Here is a 26,562-nt window from a genome sequence, read left to right on the forward strand (position 1 = left end):
AATGACTAATTTTAAAAGGGATAGTGAGAAAATAGCCTCTCTTATAACCTCACTTTCATCTTTCTGTATTTGCTCCACTGTCCCCAGTCATTAATTATCTTTAATATCATGCTTAAAATACCAAAGACATAAAAGCAAAATTCAATTATTTTCAACTTGCAAAATTTATTATGCAAACTATACATAAAAATGAAGTGCTAAAGTTACAAAATATGTACCTGGAAAAATAATAATTTATATATAAAATTTCAGTACAAGCAAAATATTTATATCCAGGTACATACATATTTTTTTTGAAAACTTTTTCAGGTGTAGAGTACTGCTTAAAGCCGATTATATAAATACTTAAGGCAGTAACAACTAATTTAAAGGTGATAAACTGGCCACCAGATAGATCACATATGATAGCTAAAGGAATGAAAGGCAGTATAACATTGACCATTACATAAAGAATGACTAAAGTCCAAATAATAGCTTTACTAAAACTTACTTTCCCTATCTCCACAGAAATACCCACACTAATCAGAAAAATTTTAAAGCTCCTTCCCAGAATTAACTTTGGGGATTAACATTTTCAAAAAGTGAATATGCATTGTAGTAAAGGTTTTAACCATTTAAAAGATGCCCAGGATATTTATTTTTGGTATTAATACAAAATATCAAAATGTATAACATTTATACAACTGTATATAACAAAGTAACTTTATATGATGACATTTCAACACAAATTTTGAAGGCCACAAGGCTTAGATTTCAAATACAATTTTCATGTTTTTTTAAAAAAACATCAAAAATGTAGTTAACTCAAAAATATGAAAGTTACATAAGAAAATGTAAACATGGATATTTAGAAAACCTAAATTAGAATTATGAAAATGCATATTTTACAAATAATTTTAGTGTTCAAGTTTAAAATTGTTGTAAGATTTTTTTTGCTGCGTGTTCAGAGTTTTACTACTAATCCTAAACTTGAACATTAGCTCTTGGGTAATGAGGCAAGGAAAAGAAAGTAACAGAATGCAGAAAATTAGATAAAGGTAACAAAAACAGACAAACAATAAACAAACAAACAAAAAAAATGGACTAAAAAGTGAAGGAACAGAAGTCAATGATAGGTCATGAGGTCTATTTAATTACCCCATTAAGAAAAGGAAAAGAAAGGACAAAATTATCAGTTAAATGTAAGTCTGGGGGAAAATTTTAACTACATTTAACAGATTTGTTATTAATAGGTTTCCACCTTCAATTAGCCTAATTAATTCAATTAATCTAATGAACAATTAATGGTCTCTGACAAATAACTAAACTTATCAAAAACTTTAATAGACCTGCAGAGTACTTTCAGTTTAAATGTTGCAATATTAAATATTCAATAGTCTTGCTGTGATTCAGACTGAATACCTACCAAAATCAACTTTTAAACATCCACCTCACACATACAAAATTAAAAACAGTTTTAAATACTTTATTTAGCAGTATTTTAATAACAATATATCTTAAATATGTGGAAATTCAATTTCACACTAGCTATGCAGAGATAACAAAAGTGAACAAAAAAAGATGTCATTGAAGAAAGCTGAATCTCACAACTTCATGATTTGGAACAACTAAAGTTTTTGATTTCTTGCTCCATTTTCTAGAGGATTAAGAAAGAAAAAAAACCCAGTAAGTTTTAATGCTATTATTTTATTACCTAAATACCCTCAGATCGAGTCCAAGATTGATGTGATACAAAGTTTTAAAGAATATTATCCCCCAATTTTTCATTTACAATAAATAACATTTTATATTTCAGCAGTGCCTAAATTTTTCAAGCCAACCATTGCCAGGAAAAAATAAAAGTAAACCACACCAATGATTTCATATAATGTAGAAAAGCCTACTCTTGAAATCTTTCAAAATGATCACTGCCTCCTCATATTGAAAAATGCTTTCATCAAAAATATTTGATATTTTAATGATTTTTTAAAAAAGACCTGCATTTCTAAGAATACAAATTAAGGGCTGTGACCTTGAAAGTGTTCTATGTTTAAGAAGGAGGTGGGGTTTCCCTTACTAAGTTTCCCCAAAAGCAAAGATAAAAATTATTTTGTTGTTGGAGAAGAAAATCCAGATAAATTCTGGGACTGGACTAAAATATTTCTAAAGTCCCTGAGACTGTAAATTCAAGCTAATTAATCATCCTGATTAATAAAAAATTTCAACTTTTATTACATATGCTATCTCATTTGATCCTCAGAACAATCTTAAAAGGTGGGTGCTATTATTATCCCTATTTTACAAAGGAAGAAATGGAGGTAAATGGAATATATTGCTTTTAACTAAATTGAACAACCTATTCCTCAAGAATGATAATTATAAAACAAGTGTGGTTTTGTGTATTATTCAACAAATTCAAATGAAAAGAAATTATAGTAAAACCTCTCAATAAACAATTTAGATAAAACAAGGGGGAAGCTAGTCTATATTATGTAACTTGAGGAATGAAAGTAGAAATCTCATCCGCATTTTTCAAATATCTGCAGTAATTCAACTATTCAAGCAGAATTACTCTGTTATGCTTCAATGATGGTAATGCTTACTTACATTAGTCTTTTATTTGTAACAATCATGCTGAAGTCCTTAAAATAAGTATTTTCTCTTAACAAGGTAAAAAATATTCTTTATTAATTTGATTGGGAAGCTGTTTGAGGTATCAAGAAAAACTCTAGTTCACTTCATATCAAATAATTACCTATTCTAAACTGAGCATCTTTAGTTACATTTTTTTTGGGGGGAATTGTGAACATTCTAGGATTATCCAAAAGTCTTTCTGTTGGTAATTTGTATTTTGGTTAGGATTTGATCTAGATGAGAGGTGCCAAAAATGTGTTCTATGAAACCTACAATATGGGAGAGCAGCACAAACCAAATTAAAATGTAATTGGAAAATATTTTTAAAAAGAAAATACAATAAAACATATTATAAATATGTCAAAATTGCCAAGTCAATGTGTGGCCCATAGGAATCCTTAGATAAAATTTGCTAGCCTTGGTTTTTATTTTGAGCTTAACATTACTGATTCAGATGATCTCTGAAGGCCCTTTGAGTAAATCAATGATATATGGTTTCAAAGACATTAAATAAGATGAAGCTTGTTGGGAAAAAGATAATCAAGATTGTGTGGGAATCATGCCATAAGAACAAAAGTAATCCTGGCATTTAAGTCCAACCCACTCAACTGAGGACCAGAGATGAAGCGCCTCACTAAAAGGCCACAGAGATAAGGAGGGTCAAGATTTTAAAAACTCACGTACTCTGACTTCAACTCTTGTGCTTAAATGTCTTTTATTCTTGACCTTCTTCAAGTAATTTTAGAGACAGAAAACAACTTGCAGATTATCCAGTGTAAACCCTTCAGTTTTCAAATGAGGTAACATGTTGAGAAAGTTTAAATCTTGCCTAGTGTCACAGAGCTGAGTGGGAAAGTAGCATTATAGACATGAGAGAAGTAATCAAATAATGGAGGGTTTGTGAAGTAGAAGAGAAATTGAATGTTTTAATTGAGGGCAACTAGGACAGCTGAGATACAGAGAGATTAGGGAATTTACCCAATGTCACAAAAGTAGTTAAGAGGAAAAAGCCAAAACTCAACTTGGGCCCAGTGATTTCCAGTTCAATGCTCTTTCCATTGCATCATGCTGCCTTCAAAAGAAATACTCTTTGAACAGGAAGACAGATTCTGATTTAATATAAGAAAAAGACTCTGTAACAATGAGACTTGTCTAAAAGTAGAATAGGCAACCAAGAAAACAAGTTTAATGATTAAATAACAAATTTTGTTAAATTAATAATGGAATAGTATTACACATAAAAATGACAGAAATAGAAATATGAAAAATATATGAGGTAACACATGCACTGATAATATTACAAAAAGAAAAAAAAAAACAAAGCCTAAAAGAGAAAAGAAATCGCCAGAAGATAAAACACAAAAATTGCACCCATTTTTATCTAATTAGTTTGGAATTTATAATTAAAAAAAAATTTGATTATTAATTTTTGTTAATTTGATTGTATAAAATATATTGTAGTTGGATGAACTTTGAGATTCTTCCAACTAAGATCATGATCACTATGGTTCAAAATATTAATTATAAAATATATATAACTCACCTGCATTAGTTGTGTCTTGTCATAGTCTTTGCGATGTTGATAAATACATTGACTAATTATTGCATATAATTTTTCCAACTGAAATATATTGTACTCTTGACTTTTCTTAATTGTAATCTTCAAAAGATTCTAAAAAAGAAAAGAAGTATTAAATATTTATCTGTGTGATAATTTGGTAGTGATTTTCATTCAATCCCAAAACTGGATGCTTATCAAGTGCCTGCAACAACTATGACATTGTGCTAGAAATACAAAAACACAAAAGCCAAACAATCCACGTCCACCTAAATCTTACATTCTATTGTGAATGTATGGTTTCTCTCTTTATAAATGTAAAGTTTTACAGACATTTGCATGAAAATAATTTTTGTGGTATAAATTGATATCCTTTGGTCTTTGGACTAATCCTTGAATTATTTCTGTACATTCCATCTTAAATATCAGTCACTGGCTTGTACAGAACTTGTATTCTAGTGATACTGGCTTTTTTCCCCCCTGCACTGCCAAATTTTCTTCTACCTATGTATTTCTGAGCATCTAAATTTGCTACCAAGAAACTATTTTACATTTTGTATGTCCTAAATAATACTCACTTCCTTTCCTGATTTCTTTTAAAGAGCTTTGTTCTAAGTATTATCTAAATTTTTTTCATTTTTTTCTGCTAAATCATTATATGGACCAAATTGTTCCATTACGATTTCTGATTATTTTGTTCTTCCTTTTAACAAAGATTGGAATCAACTTAAATGAATAGCATTTGTAGTGTTGGATCATTAGGAAAGGAATAATTATTTATAAAACACCTACTTCTTATATGTCAGAGACTGTGCTAAGTAATTCACAAATACTACCTTACTTCTAAGCCTCAGTTTCTTCATAAATAAAACAGGTTTAATAGTATTTACCCCATAAATATTTTGTAAAGCTAAAATAAGATAAATATGTAAAGATTTTTACAAACTTCAAGGTGCTATTATGTCAGCTACTATTATTATTGTTCTTTTTAGAGACCTCCAGATTATCTAGTCTAACCTCCAGCAAAGCAATAATGGTTTGACAAAGTCATCTGACTTGGCAAAGTTACAGAGGGCACAGTGAAGTAGCAGATCTGGGAAGTAAGCCCAAATCCTCTGACTCCCATCTACAACTCTGTGACCCATGGCTTAATGAAGAGGTAGGACTTTAAGAACAAGCATGTATTAGAAAGGAAATTAACATAGTAAAGGGTGTTTTAGAAGGGAAAAAGCAAAAACAATATTGGCAATGCAAAGAATATGCTGATTAGCAATGGTCAACAGATAAAATCCAGCTATAATGGAAGGAGCAGTAGTAGAGAATGTTGTAGATATCTATGGAGGGACTTTAAAGGGATGAAATAAAGTGGTGTTTACTTCTATCAATGTTAATCTTCTAAAACAAGTATGGATAAAGGAGGAGAAGACCAATTAAAAAGAACATTTGGAAGGCTCTGGTATTAATTAGGTGTGAGATTAAGATGGTAAGATGCAAAGTGTAGGATAAATCTCATGACTGAAGACTAAAGAGTCAAAATGTCTTTCAAATTTTAAGTCTTAGATGACACAGAAGCGTATTCTTCAAATAGAGAAGTTAAGAGGGGAACCTGACTTTAGCATATAGGATCAAGGATTTAGAGCAAGAAGTAATCTTAGTTAGTTCACCTAATTTACTAATACCCTCATTTCATGGTGAACAAACAGACCCAGAGAGATTAAGTGACTAACTTATAACAGCAATAAGTGGCAAAAGTAGGATTCAAACCCAAGTCCTCTTAGTTTAAATCCAGTATTCTTTCCATTGAACCACACTGATTTTTGATCAACTTAAAATTTATCAAGTCAGATGATGTCATTTAGTCATGTCTGACTATTCCATAATGCATTTGGGGTTTTCTTGGCAAAGACATTAGAGTAGTTTGCCATTTTCTTCTTTAGCTCGTTTTACAGATAAGGAAACTGAAGTGAACAGGGTTAAATAACTTGCCTAAGTAATATAGCTGATAAATGTCCAAGAGCATATCTGAACCAGTAAAGATGAGTTTTACTGATTTCAAGCCTATTACTCCATCTACTGAGCTACCATGGTGGGATACTAAAATGGGAATAATTTGAAGAAGTTAGAGATGTAGTCTGACTTTAAGTCACAGGTCAGGGAACAGATTTGGATGATATCTTGTCAATGCTATGTTGAATGTTAAACTGAAGCCAAAGCCAATAATTCCTATTTAAAAAAAAATTCACCACAGCAACTCAAATGTCCATTTTATTGGCAACTTAGAATGAAAGGTATGTTTCTAAACCTAAAACTTAAAAACAAGTTATCCTAGGTGTAAAAGGAGTTTTCCAAAGTTGTATTGTATATGCTTTTGGAAATGAACATGTATTATTACATATAATACAAGAGACAACTTATTAAAACCCTAAGATGATAGGTAATATTTCTATAAAATATAATACTTCTATTTTGAAACAGATCCTTAAATAAATCCTTTTATTTCATTAAAACAGAAAGACTAGAAATCAAACTAAGGGGTTGGGGGTAATTAAGGAAGGAAGAGGTAGCAAGATAATGAAGGTAGTGTGTACAGAAAGTGTATTTAACAAGTTTGATATAAACTGAAGAAACAGAATATGAGTCTGATAAATTTTAAAGAATAACAGAATATACCAACAGGAAGATAAAGATTGAAGAAGCTAGAGAATGGATAAATGATAGATCTCATGGGATGTTAAAGGGAATGAAATGTATTATCACACATTTATGGAATACAATTTAAAAGAAAGCAAAAGTAGGCACTAATATTAAAAAAAATTATTTCTACATCAGCATTTAAAAATGTTTATTTACATACTTTAAGTTGTTCATGGTCCACAATAAGTGGTGGCGTGGGTTCAGAAAGGATTGCCAAAGCCTTCTCCACACTGATGAGCTGCTGTTGCTCAACCTGGGAACGTCTGGCTCGAGTCATCCTAAGAACACAGGTTTCTAGAAAGATCAATCAGACAACTATCATTTAATTCAGAGATATATAGAAATTAAACATCTAAGTTCAAATTTAAATATACATTTATTAAGCAACTGTGCGAAGAATATTGTGCTAAGAAACAGGAGAGATATCAAGTCAAATAAGAAGCATTGTTTCTGTCCTTATGGTACAGATAAACGGCAGTTGTGAGTACAAGCTTAATATAATAGAAAGATATTTACAATAAAGGGAGAGGAAGGGCATTCCAGGAATTGGGAATAGGGAACAATATAAAATAAATTAACAAAAGAGAGAAAGTGAAATAAATAATATAAAGGACAGTGTTAGTAGGGGACAGAGAATAATCTAGTCTGGCTAAAATATGTGAAGAAAAATAAAGATGGAAAAATAAGGCAGTATTCAGATGGAGAGTTTACAATAAAGTCAGTCAAGATTTTTGAACATACTATTAAATTGTATTCAAAGACACAATTATGGCAATAAGAAGACATATTAAGACAATTGTGGAAGCAGTACAAAAGAAAGATTAGGAGAAAGAAGATGGAAGTTGATTGCAAGACCTTCAAATAGGAAAGAAAGGAAATCTGAATAATTGAGTTATTCTGCATTCAAGAAAAATTGCAAGAGAATAGCAAATACAACAAGAGAAACACCTTATTTTTCTCTGTTCCTATGGGTGGAGGTGGAGGTGGAGCTAGAAACTCCTTCCCTAAAATTCCTATTAAAGAGGTTCCCAGGCCAGCTATCCCTTTATTTCCCACTAAAATTGTCTGTATTCCTTTGAACTTCATCATGCTGCCGTGACAAATACCTGTGCTTCCATCCTTTCTGCTTCCTTTGTGTGCCATCACTTTCCCCTGCGAGATTTCAAACTCCTTGAGGGAAAGGATTTTTTTTTTTTTTTTTTGCATTCCTAGAGCTTAGTATAATGCCTGACACATAGTATATGTTTAATGTTTCCTGATTAATTGGCATTTGAGGAATGAAAGCACATAAAAATTTAAAAAAAAAAAAAAAAAAAAAAGGAAAACTAGAGGTGAGCAGATTACCTTGAAAAATCAATAAATGACTCAGTACATTTTTACTAAGTACCTATGTGACTGGTACTGTGCTAGTAAGCAAAATACATAATAAACAATCTTTACTCTCTGGGAGTTTATTTTAATTGGCAAGATAGTAGATACAACTATAAACATATACAGCATAAATATAAAGTGAATAAAGGAGGGCATTATTAGTGAGATAATAAAAGGTTTCTAGGAGATGTCTTAGCTACACCATTAAGAAAAAGGACTCTGAGGTGAATTTAATATTTTATTCTAGCAGTAAGAAGAAGCCACTAGAAACAGATAAAGTGTCATGGTCAGAGCTACGCTTAGGAAAAATTATTGTGGCAGCAGTATATAGGAGTGACTAGAGTGTTGAGAGGCATGGCAAAGTGACTAGGAGGCTGTTGTAATAACTAGGAGAGAAGTGATAAAGTGGTAACTTATGAATGAAGGAAATTTGATATTAAACTATGAAAGGTAGAAATTGCAAGATTTGGTAACTGTACATATGGGGTAAAGAAGAGTGAGTATATAAGAAGGGGCTAATAAAAAGAGACATCTATGGGATTAAAAAAAAAAAAAAGAACATTTTCATCACTAAAATAAAAATAAATAACACTATTATACATAGTAAAAAAGTAATAATAAAAAGGCTCTAGAATTCAAAGACTTAAGGGGAACGTAAATAATCAGGACAAGTAAAGGGAATTAAATTCTCTGACTACTTATATCAAGTGAATCAGTATCTGTAGGCAGAAATATAAGTAGAGAATTATAAGTAGGGAAGGGGGAACTTAAGAGGCAGGACAGAGTGGATTTATACTCCTACCAATTCCCTAGGAAAGTTTCTAGTCTCTCAACAAGTGATGGAAGGGAGCTTTAGAACATTAGTAAACAACATTACAATGGCAAAGGTATACGTCTGCAACAAGATATATACCACTAGGCCTAATAATGGGCTTTACATGGAAAGCAATTTTTATATTAGCTAACCACTTTCTCCAAGTAAGAATTGTACCTTCTTGGACAGTATTCCATCTGAGGAAGGGAATGTAAATTGCCAAGGAACACCAACATCCAGATGTAGAATGAGAAATAGGATAACATTATTAGGTATTAGGAATAGAAATTGATCCTGGCAAGCAAAAAGGTAAGGACAAGATCTCTACATGAGACAGCTACAACCACTCCCCCCCCCCCCCCCCCACGTTGAATAGTAACATCATTAAGAGCTGTTATTTCTTAGAGTGAGGCAAAAAGGACAATCTGACAAAAATTGCTGGGAAGACTGGAATATACTCTGGCAGAAACTAGGTATAGAGTAACTCACATTACATACAAAGTCAAAATAGGTACATGACTTAGATATGAAAGCGATACAAATTAGGAAAGCATGGAATAATTTACCTGTCAAATTTATGGATAAGTTAAGAATTTATGACATTATGGAATGTAAAACAAATAATTCGAATTACATTACATTTCGAAGATTTTATATAAATAATCCCTGCAGCTAAGATTAGAAGTAGGTAACTTGCAAAAAACAACAAAACAAAAACAAAAATGTTGTAGTAAGTTTCTTTGATAAATTTAGATTTTTATCTCTCAACTATATACAGTGAACTGGATAATATTTATATGACAATGAGTCATTCCCCAATTGATAAATGATCAAAGAATAAAAATAAGCAGTTTGCAGAACTAATCAAAGCTCTCTATAAGTCTTAGGGAAAAAAGGCTCTAAATCACTGCTGAATAATGAAACTGTATATACCCTTTGACCCCAGCAATAACACAATTTGGTCTGCCTGTCAAATATTAGAGAAAAAAATTAAAAAGGAAAGGACTAACAAATACAAAAATATTTAAAGCAGCTCCTTTTGTGGTGGCAAGGAACTGAAAATTGAGGGAAGTAGAAGAACAAGTTGTGCTTTAAGAAATGATAAGCAGAACGGTTTCAGAAAAACCTAGGAAGACTTACATGAACTGATGGAAAGTAAAGTAAGCAAAACCAGGAGAATACTATATGTACACAATAACAGCAATAATATAAGGATATCAACTGGGAATAGTTTAGCTATTCTCAGCAATACAATGATCCAAGACAATTTGGAAGACCTTATGAAAAATGCCATTCACTTCCAAAGAAAGAAACGATGGAGTTGAAATGCAAATCAGAACACACTTTTAAAAAAATCTTTATTTTTCTTGGGTTTCTTTTTGTCTCCCCACCCCTATTATATGGCTAATATGGAAATGTTTTACATGACTGTACATATATAATCTACATTAAGCTATGTGCTTTCTCAGTGAGGGGGATGGAGAAGAAGGGAGGGAGAATTTGGAACTCCAAACTTTAAAAAAATCAATGTTAAAATATCCTCCCTATCCTCCCTCCCCCCACCACATGTAGTAGGAAAAATATTAAAATTTTCACTTTGAGGAACAAAGTGAAGCACAGCAGGAAAAGAAAGAGGAAAACTTTTGTTTTCAGTATCTTTATCCTATTAAAAATTATTGAGAATCTCTCCAAAGCGTTTTTGTTTATCTGGATTATATTTATAGACATTTATCATATATTGGGAATAAAAACTATTTTTGAATTTGTAGACCCTCTAAAAGGGTTTCAGAGATCCCCAGGATTCTCTAGACTGTACTTTGAGAACCACTGAGCAAAAGAGTCCAATGTCACTGGATGAGAATATAAGGAGGGGACTAATATGCAAAAAACTTGAAAGGAGAGGGTAGAGAGTAGAATGGGTCCTAGTTTACAAAAGATAGAGGATTTTAGATTTTATCATGAAATACACAGGGAACCACTGGAATTTATTGAATTGTAGTGTGTGTCTGAAATGGTCAAACCTATGCTTTAAAGTTAAGACAAGTCTGACAATGGAACTAATCACTATGATTTATGGCCTCTTACTATTTCAATAGTTATGAATTCTGGAGTCAGGAAAGACTAATGTCTAATGCTTAAAGGCATTATGACTCCAGGCAAGTCACTAAAACTGTAAGCTGTAACTTCTTCCTATGTAAAAGGAAGAAATTGGACTCTGGCCTCTAAGATCTCTTAAGGTTTCAACACTAAATGCCAATGAACTACAACAGAAACTTACATAGTATTTTAAGGTTTATAAATTGCTTTTCTCAAAAATAGTTACAAAAAGCAATAGTGTTAACACTATTTTATTTTGTTTGTTTTGTTAATTCTATCTTAATTTACTAGACTTCTTTATGATCAAATGAGACATTTTTAGGACAGCAATAAGTACTTTGGAAAAAGTTTATCTGATTTTTCCATGTATAATTTCTAGCTTTACTGAAATGATATGGATGTAGGATTTTGTTTTTTCATTTCATTTTACTGGAAGATGTTTTATTTTGATAAAGAATCTTAAATTATTTGTATGAAACAAATTGGAGACATGTAGGTTAAAATGATAATTGGATGAATTGGGAATAACTGAATGGCTATTCTATATAGTCATTAATGGCTTAACATAAAAGAGAAATATGTTTATAGAAGTGATAACATAAGGATCATCAATGATTAAAACCAACATTATTCAGAATGAATTTAATACTTTCTATTGTTATAAAAATAAGCATACCTTTAACAACAAACCATTAAATTTATTCTTAACCTGTTAATGGTCAAAAATTTTAGAATTAATAATAAAATTATTTATCTGACACATTAAATATATCTGATTTACTTAGGATTCACTTAAGATTCTGATTGACGACTAAAAACAAAAACAAAAGCATCTTTGATGCTGTTTAATAGTTAAAAGATTAAGTCAATTAAATGTGAGTCCAATATTGGAATAATCATAGTCCTTTACAGTTACATTTATGTGAGGAAGCTGCTAACCCTACTCTTAGTTCTGAGCCACTATGCTTAAATTAAATATTTCATACTCTAAAATGGTAGCTGTTTCACAAACGAGTTGACATTTTCTTCCAAAATAAAATCAATCAAGTAAATGTGAAATCACATCTTTTTTTGTTTCAGTTTCTTACTTAGGCAGTTAAGACGGCTTAGTAATAATACAATGGACAAAGTGATGAGCTTGGAGTCAAGGAAACCCGAGTTCAAATTCAACTAGACACTAGCTGTGACTTAAAGCAAATCATTAACTTCTCTGGTATCAGAAGGAAACTGAATATCACTAGTATTTTTGCCAAGAAAAGCCAATGGAGAGGTCCATGCAGCCACAAATAGTTAGACACAATTGAAATGACTGAACATCAATTTCTAATTAACAGAATAATTGAATTGGTAGAGCTGGGGAATATTTATATTTTAAAATCTTTTTAAAAAATATAATAATGCCATCAACTTCCCTTATGAATTTACTATGATTTTTGATGCACATAAATGAATTTATCTGATAAACTTTTGTCTTCACTATAAATCTTGTTTTTTACTTCTGTAATTTAAGAACACTTGAACAAGAAACTAATTTACTTACCCTTTGCCTCAACATCTTCAGAACATTCTGTTACTTGACAGTTAGCAAGTTCTCCATTGCAAGTTATCTTTTCTTTTCTTAAGTCTGCATTCATTGTAGTCTTTTTAGTTTCCTTTTCAGGTTCATTCACAACATTATCACAAGTAACACAAATACTTTTATTTTCTGTCTCAGTTTTATTTTCAGAACCATTTTGCTGCTTTTCATTTTCTTCCATTGAAGACTCTCCTGTGACTTCAGCCTCATTATGGTCTATACTAGTATCATGATTTTCTTGATCTCCATCACTCTCATTTTTGTCATCTTCTGTATTTCTGCTATCTTCTTTGGCTTGAGAAATCTTCCTTCTTTTTTTTATGGTGCCAAAGTACCATTTACTTTTTCTTCGAATCTTTTTCTTTGATGGAGCTAACAGACAAAAAAAGGCACTAAAGCAAAGCCACAGGTGAATGTCAAATATTTTAAAGTCTAGACTATCTCACTTACTCTTCCCATGGTCACAAATAGGAGTAAACAAAGTGCTTAGAATTTTAATAATTCAATAATAGAAAGATATAATTATACAGAGTTTACAATCATAAATTATAAAATATGAAGTCAGATTTTAAAGTGACTTAAAGTCACATTTAAAGGCAACATTTACTCCCTGACAAGCATTCTTCAATCCAATGAAAATTGGCCTCCTGGCTGTTCCACACACAAGACATTTTTTAGATTGTCCTCTATGCTACAGGTACTCTCCTTCCTCATCTCTGCCTCCAAAATTCCCTGAATTCCTTTAAGTCTTAACTAAAATCTTATCTTTAACAAGAAGCCTTCCCTAACTTGTCTTAGTTCCAGTGTCCATTCCCTCTCAATTTATCTCCTATCCTGCATATAGCTTTTTTGCATTATCCTATATCTAATTGGCATGTATATATCTGTTTATTGTCTCAGATTGAACTCTTTGAGGGTTTTTCTTTTTCCTCTTTTTATAATCAGTGCTTAACACAGTATCTGATACAAGCCAAATACTTAATAAATATTGACTCACTGATTGGTAATCACTTCCCAGATCCTTCCAGTTATATAAATGATCCTTCTGCCTTGAATCTTTTTTTGTCATTCTATTCAACTTATTTAATGAAATTATTACTCTGATTTATATTGAATATGTCTCAATAGTTAGTACTAGACTGAGTAGTTTAAGCATAGGAACTACATTTTCTTGAATTCAACTACAGATCTGGTAGTGTGCTTTTATAGTATCTATATGGAAAAGAAGCACTACAATGAAACAATTATTTTCCATTTAAATTCTGCAAATAACAACTATGAAAAAAACTATTCATAGAAAAAATTAAAATACTATTTTTTGGGGGAAAGGGGTTGGGGAAAATTGGACAATTAAAGAAAAAAACAGATGAAAGAACATTAGTGTTAAAATGTGCTTTCAAAGTCCTTTTCTGCACATTTACCATGTTTTAACTTAGCCGAATACAAATCAAAGGCATTTGGTCACTGATCTTCTTTAAAAAGAAGGCATTTTTAAAAATCTTAAGTTGAATGCTTGTATTATGATGTAAAGAATTAAAATAAAATAAAATCCAAGAGTATTTACCACTATAAAGTGAAGGAGTACTACAGGCCACAGGAGCATTGAGCATCTTCAGCTTTTCATTTTGTTCTGGGTCAGATCTTTTACCATCAACAGAAGTTGTGCTCTGCTTTGGCATCACATGATAGTAAGATGGTGCATATTTAGAAGAGCTGCAACCTAATAAAAAAAAAAAAGGAGAATTTTGGGTGATAGAAAACAAATTAAATACTGTATCAGCACATTTTTCTTAATTTTCTACCTCTCTTTTTTCGAGACTCCTGAATTTCTTCACATAGCTGTTCAAAATCTTCATCAAGTTCTTCTTTAATTATTGCATAGGCAGTATCTCTTAGAGTACAGGCTCTATGTCTGATAAGTCGATCTGAAAAGTCAAGACAAAACTTAATATTACTTTCTTTTTATCACTAAGACTAAGTTGCAAATACCAGGCACCAACTCTTCTTCCACTTCCACTTTAATCTTGTGGTTTTTAAAAGTAACTTGCCATCAGTGCCACTGAGGCATTGCCACATAACCCATTTCCTTTATAGAAATGATAAGAGGAGGAACCCTTGAACTCTTTGGGGACAATCTCTTCTAGCCATGTAACACAGATAACTTCCATCAACTCTGATATAAGCAATAGATCCATTCTCAGCTGGAGTAAAATTAGTACCAAGTTTTTGTGTCCTTTTGACATAGGAAAGGAACCTAATGTCATTCAAAACCTCTTCTTCAGTTGGAATTTTGGCTAAAAGGGATTGACTTTAACCTGATGTATATGATCAATGGCTTCAGCATTGATAACAATATGTTGAGACAACTATGGAAGTTTTTAACCACTAATCAATGTGATTCCATCAACACTTAGTATCCAAGATGCACCACAGATCTCTGGCTTATACATAGCCTTTCTGGGATCATAAAGCCCCTTTTGGATTATTACTCTCAATGTAAAACTGACTTTCATATGCCTTCTTAATGAGCCAAGAATCCTCCATCTCTCTTTGTTGTATTTTACTTCTGATATATATAATATATAAATTATTATATGCTGCCTTCTTAGAAACAGATGAACTATTCTGTTGGTAAACTCCATGGAATTCTCATTCTTCATTTATCAAATTCTGAATTTCCTCATCATTTTTATCAAAACCAGGGTTGTCACCAAATCTCTGAAAGCTATGACACCTTTTTTGCTCCAATGAGACCATGTGTTGGCACAGCTTTCTCTAGTGCTCAAAAAAGCACTCTAATCTGCTGATATTAGGTCTTCTGATACTCATCTTGCTTTGGAGTTGCTGCTTTTGTTAAATGGGAATATTTAGCTAGGAGGGAAAGGATGATGGATTTAGTCCTCTGGGCCACACATTACCTTTGTCTATGCACACCTTCAGAATTAAGTGACTAGTACCGTTTCCAATCCCAATCTTCTTAAGACTGACTTCCAGTCACATCTGGTGGTCAGTACTCATTCTTGCATTAAAGTCTTCACATGCTTAGGGTAGAGATACATATCCTCAACTCAATGAGTTTGAAACCCATTGGTTACTTTAAAGATGAATATCAAGAAGCCATACTAAAATAGGGTTCATCATACTAAAATTCATGCTATTTAACTTCAATAGGACCCATACAAGATTTCTTTCCCTATCACTACCTTCCTACAGTTCTGTTTTTTCAACTCTTTCCTTCAGTTCTATTTTTTCAAATCTTTTCCTCAATTCTGTAAGGACATATCCACTCCATCTTAGCAAGTAATTTTAGTAAAAAAGAAATCATAAACCTGAGCTTCCTCATTCCCTCTACTCATGAAAATGCCTCATCTTAATCCAACCTTTTAAGTAGTAACCTTGGTTTCAAACTTTAAGAAACAGATGGTTCTTTCCCTCCCCACCTTGATTGCAGCATCCCTTTCCAATCTTTTCTGGGAGTTGACCCTATTTATCTCTAAGGCAGCTTTTTCCTTGCTGGCTAGACACATAGTTTTCTGTCTTTATACCTTCTCAAGACAAGTGAAATCCCTCCAAACTATTAACTCCTAGTCCTTCTCCCTTTACTGCCAAACTTCAGTTAACAGTTTATAAAGAGCTGCTTATACTTTCTCACCTCCCTGGTCACTTCTCTGTCCCTTGCCATCTGTTTTTTGAGCCCAATCTATTGAAACGTCTCTCAAAAGGTACAATAATTTTTTAACTGTTAAACTCAATAGAATTTTCTAAATCTTCATCTTTTTTATTTCTTTGCAATTGCCCTACTGCAAGCCACCTCACTCCTGTGTCATCTATTAACTGCCTCCCTCTAAATAGTCCACTAGGTTTAATGACAAAGAACTATTTTTTCTTTCTGTCCTATTATCTGACTGGCCATGCTTTCTTTAGTTCCTTTGGCTATATTATCATCCACCTTCCTTTATCCTTTGGCTATCAATAGCCAATTATCTATACAGACAAAACTGAGGTCTATCTATCAGCTTGAATCTATCCCTAGAGTTATTCAAAGTCAACTCCCCCTAGACATTTCCCCTTAGCCCTTCTAATTCCCTCTCCCTGCCCCTCCTCCCTCCCCACTTGCTGAACCTTCCCCATCAATGAGGTTCAGAATGATCAGAACCATCCTGTACTTTCTCTTCCTCCACACTAGTGCCAATCAGATTGCCAGATCTCTCTCTTTAATGTAATTTTTACCATATTTCTGTTCTGTCCCAAACCACTTTAATTTAGAATCTTTATCAGTTTTCATTTGGACTGTTATAATAGACTTTCAATTATTTCCCCCGTTTCATCTTTTTCCTCTCCAATGAATCTTCTATATAGCTGCCAAAATAATAATTTTAAGGTAGAGATATGACCATGTCATTCTCTTGCTCAAAAATGCTTCAGTAGTCTCTTAACTCTAGGACAAAATGCAAATTCCTAAACCTGATTCTTAAAAGTATCCTGCAATCTGACTCCAACCTTCCTCTCTACCCTTATTTCACATTACTTTCAAATGAAACTACTAAGTCTTCCCTAAATTTAACATTCCATCTCCTCCTTCTGGGTACTCACCCAGAAAGTCTCCCATACTCAGAATACACGAGGCCTCTTTTACTCTAGCTCTCTGAATCCTTATTTTTCAATCAAGTCTTGGCTCAAATGCTCTCTTCATCTATGTTTCCCCATTCCTTAAATGGATTTCTTTTTTTTTTAAATGTTAAATCCTCTTAAGTGGAAGGGGAAGTTTCCTCCCCTTAGGGGGAAAAGGGGGGGGGGGGGAGAGGTGGAGGGGAATGCAGAGATTCACTTCTGTATTCATATACCAAAGTGCTTCTTTACATGTAGTTAAAATGTTGATATAGTTGTTAAGTTGAATCAAAATATTCTCATGTTAACTAAAGAAAAAAATTCAAACAACATATGGTCATAAATATTGTCTTATCTATCCTAATTTTTAAGGAGAAAGAAAACTTACCTCCAGGATCTCTATCAGGATTATATTCTAAGGCATTACTACAGATGAGATCAATATCTCTCAGGTAGTCCTTCACAGTCAGATATTTATGGAGATCAATCTTACTGATAACTAATGATAGGTCCATTGGCTGCTTTATTACAGTGACATAATCAGGAACCTACAAATAAAAAAAACATCTCTAGTAAATCTACCAATGAGTAGAATTTAAATGATTAAAGAATCTACATTCAAATTTGAATTATCCTTTCAAATTGACTTTCAACTTCCCCAAGAATGTTCTGCTTTAGTCAGACTATTTTCATTATTGTCATTTTCAAATTCCCATGTTTTTTTTCTGCCCGTGGATTTTTGATCTGTGCTGCTTCTTTTCTATTGAAATATCACTTCTCCATTTTGCATAATCCATCATTCAATACTACACCTGAAGTTAATTATTTTCTGAAGTAATACTTAAAGAGTATAAAAATTAGCATCTAGTTACTACAGAATTATTTAAAAATAAGTTCCTTTTTAAACTACTATATAAGCTTAATAAATTAAGAGTCTCCATCATATTTTCCTTTGTATAGCTCAGATAGCCTAGACCAGGGGTTCTCAAACTTTTTAAATAGGGGCCAATTCACTGTCCCTCAGACTGTTGGAGGGCCAGACTATAGTAAAAACAAAAACTTTGTTTTGTGGGCCTTTAAATAAACAAACTTCATAGCCCTAGGTGAGAGGGATAATCGTCCTCAGCTGCTGCATCTGGCCCACCAAAGTTCGAGGCCCCCTGGAGACATTTAAGTATTTAACAAATAGTTAAACATACTGATATATAAAATTAGAGTTCTCAAACTATCACCATATTTTCACTGTCAATTAAGTACCTACTGTTAAATTCAGACAGGTGACCTGAGGAATGGATTTATATATATTCTAAAATTTTGAAGACTTATGATTTTACTGGAGTGGATAGATTAAAACTTTGACATTTTTAGTCTTAAGGTTATCTAAATTTATCTAAGCTAATTCTCAGCCAGATAATGAATGAGTTCTTATTACTGGGCCAGGATCTGCATCCTTTTCAGATTCATATATTCATATATGCTGGTCCATGAGCTCCTGAAGTAGAACTTTAGATCAGAAAATGAAAAGCCAAAAGGACATGATTTCCCACCTAGGGCCTTAAAAAAACAAACAAACAAACAAAAAAAAACTTATAGCAGGACAGCTTATACTACATGAGCTCATGTTCAGGTCTATCCAAAATGTTGAGACAGCATATCTACATTTTAAAGAGGATTTATCTGTTGAACTAAATTCAGATACCTCATCAGGATCAACAGGCTTGGTAAATACTCTGAAGCGTTTGTCAATAGCCAGTCTATGAGTAACATTTCTTAAAAAAATTCTAAGTTCACGAAATGTATCCTCTTCTTGTTCTTCAAGCCGTTTTACTTCCTCTGCTGTCAAGGGCTTTGGTTCAGGTGGTGGAGCTATTGGTAGGACCTCCAGTGCCTGTAAAACTTTAAGTGAACCAAATATTTTAGAAAATATAATTTGTCCTAATCTCTTGACACTGAATCATAAACTGGGAGTCAGAAACTTATGAGCAACAAAAGAGGTATACTGTCACAGTTTTAATATAATATACAATAAAAATACTGTTAATTTTAAACTGTACTGACAAAAAAGGAAAATATCAAAATTTTACATAAGTGCATTTAAGGAAATATTTCAGAGGAAAGTAGAAAATCAAAATTTATGCTGATATGGCATAATGGTGATGTAAGAGGTAAGAGATAATGGAAGAAATGGGATACAATAAATAACTCTAGCTTCAACAAACCTTCACATCCTTGAGACCCACCACTATACCAGTTGTCCATTTCCAAAAAAAATTTTTTAAATACGTAACTAAATTGTAAGGTAGATACTAACCTGCTTTTTTTTTGGATGTAGGAGGCTTAGCAGCTTGATTCAGAATTAAATCCTCAAAAAATTTTGTTCTTTCTTCACCACCAGGCAATTGGACATTGAAAACTTCCCCATAATCACTTATAAATAATTCTTGTACCTAAATAAATAAATCAGAATAGCACCATTTTGTAAACTAGTCAGTACAAGCTAATGTTTCTATAGTGCTTTAAGATTTGTGAAATGTTTTTAAATCCTCTGATCCTAACAATCCTGAAGTACGTGCTCTTTATTTTTTTTTTTTCATCAAGTATGGAAACTAATAGATATAATGAAGGATGGATATAGGTTCACAGAGGTACTAATTGCCTGAAAGTGAGAGCTGAAACCAATTCTACCTTGATTTCAAGTCTAGGTCTTTAATCCATTACTGAGTTCTAATATACTGTGACTGAGAAGCAATACACATTTATGTAATTGGTCATTCGACAAAGCACAGAGATTGTTGCACACTGGTTTTGACATACAAATCTAAAAAATTACGACCAGTGAATGCATTTTGGCAAGCAGTAAAAAGTAATTAATTATGTTCATACTACATGATAGCGTAGTCCTAGTAATATAGATTAACAATCTTTTAAGTCACAGATTTAACTACATAAAAATTTCTAACAGAGTTCAAAAGATTACCTTTTTGGCTCACCCAAATGATAAAATATAGATAATAGGATGGATCTCTCTTTTCCTTCCAATTTTAACTTTTCTTCTAAGCTTAAGCCACCCAGCCAACATCTCAACTTGTGCATTCTAGAAATACCTGAAATTCAACATTCCAGAACTAAACATTATTTTTCTGCTAAAATATGTTCTTCCTTTTGAATTCCCTGTCACTAGCACCACTATTTGATTATTCAAATTTTATTTATCTTTCTCTCACATTTAATCAGCTGCAAGATCTTGCAATTTCTATTTTTCCTTTTCTTTTTTAAATACCACGCCACACTAATAAAGATCCCTATTATCACCTAATGTAAGTTAACTTCAACAAAATGCAACAACCATGGACTGATCCTGTTTCCAAGACGATAAAGACTATTCCCCTCTAAACTATATTTATTGCTCATTCTTGCAACTTAATCTTATATAAAGATTTCAAAGGTTTACCTATTTAAAAATATAAAACAGGCATTTAGAATACAAGACAATTTGGAAAAGGATTCTTTATGAGGAGTAAAGCCTTCAAGACACTATTCTTTCTAGATAATATGGTGCTGGCTGCATCAATTTCCAAAACATTCATGAAAAAATTTGTAATCCTCTAACTGAATTTGATTTTATCATCCGAAGAGAAAAAAAAAAGATAATTTAGAATTTACTTATCTTTGTGATCACAGAAAGATGGTACAAACAGACCACACACAAAGATCAGAATTTAATGGGAGAGGGGTGAATGGCAATGCCTTCAGTAAATTACAAAGCTTCTTTAACAACTTAATGTTTCCCAAGGGAACAAATAAAATTCTTCTGCTGTGCTGAAGAATAGTATCAGATATGTCTTTGAAGAAATCAAAATGAGCATGCTACACAAAGCAATGGAAAAATAAGCAGAGGATTTGAGTAACCAAAGAGGAACTCCGAAGAACAAGAATAAAAGATGTTCCTGGGAAGAATATCATGAGAATGAAGTTTTCCAACTTGTCAGGTAGACTCCCTATAGCATATTTATGGAAGGAAAAGGAAAAAAAAAGACATATTGGATGGGCAAGCATGGTTAGGTTGAGATCTGTATGGGTAGAAGGGATTAACTAGTTGCTTAAAATTTACCTACAAACAAAACTGGTTTTTACCTTAAAATAGTTAAGTGATTAACCACAGGCAGCCATCAATTGGGGAATGATTTAAAAAATTACAATATTCAAATGTGTTGGAATATCATTTCATCAAAAGAAATGACAAAAAGAGAAATGTGGAAAACTTACATAAACTAATGAAGGTCAAGGGAATGAAACTAGGGGAAAATGTATATGACTCCAAATATATAAAAGAAAATCTTTGAAAAACTCTGGACAATGAAATGACCAATTACTATTTCATAAGGCCAATGATTCCCATCTTTTGGGAGAAATGATGAGCTAGAGGCATAGAATAAGAAGTGCATTTTCAGACATGACCAGTACTGTTGACTCTTTTAACCATGACTTCTACTTACTGTTCCACAGTTGTGAGGAATGGGTAAAAAGATCATCAATGAAGTGGGGGATAGAAGAACAGAAAAACGAGAAAACATCTACTAGAAGATCCCAAGAATGAATGACTTTTTGTACTGGATTTATGGGAGGGCATGGATAATAGTTGCACAGAATGAGAAAATGTGAAAGATATGCATTATATTCAGGAAGAACATTTACATTGAGAAGATCATAGATTCATTCAAGCATACATTATGGGCATTAGCATAAATATAAAAATAATAATAACTTTACAAGAAAAGATCTCTAGGATGCTAGCAGCTATTTCACAAGTATTCTGCTGAGACTCAGTCACAAGATAAAAAGACTTAAAGATAGAAGGATGTCCATTTAGTCTCCTCATTTTATGAAGTCACTAAGGCACAAAGAAATAACTTTGTAGAGTTCACACTGGCAGTGACACAAATGGAATTTAAAATTAACCCCTATACTTCAGTGAGCTTAATTTCATTTTTTTTTTTTACTATCTTAACTTTCAAAAATAATTTTTAATAGTATTTTATTTTTCCAAATACATGCAAAGATAGTCTTCAATTTGCAACAGTGCTTCAATTTTTTCTCCCCCTCTCCAAGATAGCAAATAATCCGACATAGATTAAATATATAAAGCACACAATTGTAAATTTGGGTGTGTTTCTGTTATGCTATAGAATGGCAATAACTTTAGTTTAGAATATGAATACACATTTTTATTTTAACAAATGAAATTATACCCGAGTCAGATGCTATAAGTGTACTAGAAACACTGTTTTCTCCAAAATATATATATGTAATAATATATAAGTATTCAATAATTATTTGATATTTGAACTGTATTAAGATTTAAAAAATTTCTCACCGACAATTTTCAGATCAAGAAATTGTAACGATTTGTAGCTACATGAAAAGGTGCTTCAAATAACTATTGATCAGAGAAATGCAAATTAAGACAACTCTAAGATACCACTACACACTTGTCAGATTGGCTAAGATGACAGGGAAAAATAATGATGAATGTTGGGGGGGATGTGGGAAAATTGGGACACTGATGCATTGTTAGTGGAGTTGTGAACGAATCCAACCACTCTGGAGAGCAATCTGGAATTATGCCCAAAAAGTTATCAAACTGTGCATACCCTTTGATCCAGCAGTGCTACTACTGGGCTTATACCCCAAAGAGATACTAAAGAAGGGAAAGGGACCTGCATGTGCCAAAATGTTTGTGGCAGGCCTCTTTGTAGTGGCCAGAAATTGGAAACTGAGTGGATGCCCATCAATTGGAGAATGGCTGGATAAATTGTGGTATATGAATGTTAAGAAATATTATTGTTCTGTAAGAAATGGCCAGAAGGATGATTTCAGAAAGGCCTGGAGACTTAGATGAACGGATGCTGAGTGAAATGAGTAGAACCAGGAGATTATATACTCCAATAACAATACTTTATGAGAATGTATTCTGATGGAAGTGGATTTCTTCGACAAAGAGAAGATCTAACTCAGTTCCAATTGATCAGTGATGGACAGAATCAGCTACACCCAGAGAAGGAACACTGGGAAATGAGTATAAACTGTTTGCATTTTTGTTTTTCTTCTCAGGTTATTTATACCTTCTGAATCCAATTCTTTCTGTGCAACAAGAGAACTCTTCAGTTCTGCACACATATATTCTATCTAGGATATACTGTAACATATTTAACATGTAAAAGACTGCCTGCCATCTAGGGGAGAGGGTGAAAGGAGGAAAGGGAAAAGTCAGAACAAAAGTGAATGCAAAGGATAATGTTGTAAAAAACTACCCACGCATATGCACTGTCAATAAATAAATAAACAAATAGATAAATAGATAAATATATATATATAAATAAATAAAGACAACTCTGAAATAATACTACAAATCTTTCAGATTGGCTAAGATGACAGGAAAAAATAATGACGAATGTTGAAGGGGATGTGGGAAAACTGGGACATTGATACATTGTTGGTAGAACTGTGAATGGATCCAACCATTCTGGAGAGACATTTGAACTATGCTCAAAAAGTTATCAAACTGTGCATACCCTTTGACCCAGCAGTGTTTCTACTGGAATTACATCCCAAAGAGATCTTAAAGGAGGGAAAGGGACCCACATGTGCAAAAATGTTTGAGGCAGCCCTTTTCATAGTGGCAAGAAACTGGAAACTGAATGGATCATCAGTTGGAAAATGGCTGAGTAAATTGTGGTATATAAATGTTATGGAATATTATTATCCTTTAAGAAATGACCAGCAGAATGATTTCAGAGAGGTTTGGAGAGCCTCTGGTGTCAAGTGAAATGAGCAGAACGAGGAGACCATTATACATAACAATAAGACTATGACAATCTATTCTGATGGACATGGCTTTCTTTAACATTGAGATGATTCAAACCAGTAGCAGTTATTCAGTGATAAAGAGAGCCATCTACACCCAGAGAGCGAAAACCATAGGAACAGAATGTAGAACACAACATAGCATTCTCACTCTCTTATTTGTTTGTATTTTGTTTTCTCAGTTTTTCTTTTTCTTCCTTCTTGATCTGATTTTTCTCGTGCAACAAGATAATTGTATAAATATGTATACATATATTGGATCAAACATGTATTTTAACATATTTAACATGTATTGGACTAGGGGAAAGGGTAGGAGAAAGGAGGGGAAAATTTACAACAAAAGGTTACGCAAGGGTCAATGTTGGAAAAATTACCCATGCATATGTTTTGTAAATAAAAGCTTTAATAAAATTTTTTAAAAAAAAATTCTCATTGCATTTTCACATTCTTTATGTCCATATATTTATGAAAATATCTTATTTATCCTACCAGATTTTTTTAGGGCATGAACTACATAAATCATCCTGTTATTCCTCATTCCACAAACATTTTCTGATATTGTTATAAAGAAAATGTAACGTACTTCAATCAAACAAAAAAGAAGTAATCTGGGAAACAGATCAAGGAGACAAAATTTAACCATCACTGGACTACTTTTACCTAAAACCCATGATTAAAAAAAGAAAGAAAAAAAGAAATCATAAAACCTCACAAATTTCTTCAAACCAGAGGATAAAGTGAAAAAAGCCTTCCCTCTAAAACAAACTTCAAAATTTAAACTCTCAAACTTTTTAGGAAAAATATAGGGCCAAGACAACATCATTGCAAAAGAAACAATGAGAAATTTAGCAATATTGACCAGTAAAATGATTAAGTACCATTTCAGTGATGTATATGAAATATACTAAGTACCTCTTGATAGAGATGAAGAATTTAGGTACAAACAAGATTTTGCTTGATTGTACTTATTTGTACACTAAGCTACTGATAAGTCACTATTAAATCATCAAGATAGTACATAAAAAAAATCCTTTAAATACACATGATTACTTTAAAGCTTTTTGGTTCTGAAATGATTAGGATCCAATTATAAAGTAAAAAAGATGGATTTGAGTATGGTTCACAGAAATAAATTCCAAAACCTCACTTTTTCAAAGCTTTACAATACTCATTAGAATAGAGCTGCTTTTTCTCTCAATTAGAAAGGTAATTTCCAATTCTGCATCTTTACCTCTGCCCAATTATGTTTTTAACTTTACATCTTACTTCTAAAATGCATATACACATAATCCACATCTGTTTAATACAAGTTAATATTCATTTCTTTTTGATTCAATGCTTTTAATCTTAAGATTTATACCTGTATCTGCTTCTTAAGTGTCTTAAAGAGTTCATAGTTCATAGATGACAGTGATTATAACTATTGTGCCATGTCATATTAAATTAGGCATTTTAAAATATTGGCTTTCACAATTTCTGTTATAACCTCAATTCCCATGCTCTATTTTGTAAGCTTTTTTTTTTCCCTCAGCTACATAGTAATGACTTGATTTTATACCTCTACTAAGATTCTACTCAAGATGATCCAGACTACCAAGATTTTTATTTACAATCATAATTCTACTTCTTTCACCTCTTCTTTTGGCTCCTCACTTCAAAATCATACTAATTCATGCCCTCCAGTTATTTCATTGCTTATTCTCCTAAACTCCTCAGGTAGAAGGCAGAGTAGATCGTGCTAGATCTAGAGTCAGGAATGCTCATTTACGAGTTCAAATTGGGTCTCAGACACTTAATCACATTTGCCTCAGTTTTCTCATCTATAAAATGAGCTGGAGGAAAAAATGGAAAACCTCTCCACTATTTTGCCAAGAAAACCCCAAGTGGGGTCATAAAGACTCAGACAACTGAAAAATTCAATGATAAAATTCATCACCACTATCAACCTTACTTTTCTCTTTTTCAGTTTTGACAGTCTGTTTCTCCTATCAACCACTTGTCTGTCTCTGATTTTGCATTTATCTAGCCAAATCCCATCTCTAGATAATCTTTACATCATCTACCTCTCAACTACTACTCAAAGGCTATTGAATGTCACTGAAGAAGCTGCCTGGATCTATTATGAATTTATCTAATTTTGGTTGTTTTTCACTGCTGCATAATCCTTTCATAACAAATTCTTAATTATGTTTTCCATCAGAGCAACAATTCCAAATCTTCTCTCATGCTTTCTATATGCTCACATTGCCTCTAATCAAGAGAACTTTATCTAAAAATGTACTGAAAAAAAAAAAAACCCATTAGATACAAGCTAACAATTCTTCCTCATTACACAAAGCAAACATCTAATTTATCTTCCATTTTCTT

The 26,562-nt window shown here is 32.4% G+C and overlaps 1 protein-coding gene across 6 annotated transcripts in view; it reads right to left on the reverse strand.

Annotated features, from left to right (window-relative positions):
• The window catches only part of ATAD2 (ATPase family AAA domain containing 2), an 80,192-nt gene that overhangs the window by 14,139 nt on the left and 39,491 nt on the right, over window positions 1-26,562 (reverse strand). For 2 of the 6 annotated variants that reach the window (XM_051971052.1, XM_051971051.1), the window contains exons 20-27: window positions 19,643-19,778; window positions 19,031-19,227; window positions 17,720-17,879; window positions 14,526-14,648; window positions 14,288-14,443; window positions 12,688-13,095; window positions 7,026-7,159; window positions 4,157-4,285 (exon numbers count right to left, since the gene is read on the reverse strand). In XM_051971052.1, the coding sequence (XP_051827012.1) occupies window positions 4,157-4,285; window positions 7,026-7,159; window positions 12,688-13,095; window positions 14,288-14,443; window positions 14,526-14,648; window positions 17,720-17,879; window positions 19,031-19,227; window positions 19,643-19,778 (1,443 nt within the window). The other 4 variants (XM_051971049.1, XM_051971047.1, XM_051971050.1 and 1 more) reach the window with 4 other exon arrangements.

The sequence above is a fragment of the Antechinus flavipes genome, chromosome 1, assembly GCF_016432865.1.
Source record: "Antechinus flavipes isolate AdamAnt ecotype Samford, QLD, Australia chromosome 1, AdamAnt_v2, whole genome shotgun sequence".
In the NCBI taxonomy this organism is placed as follows: Eukaryota; Metazoa; Chordata; class Mammalia; order Dasyuromorphia; family Dasyuridae; genus Antechinus; species Antechinus flavipes.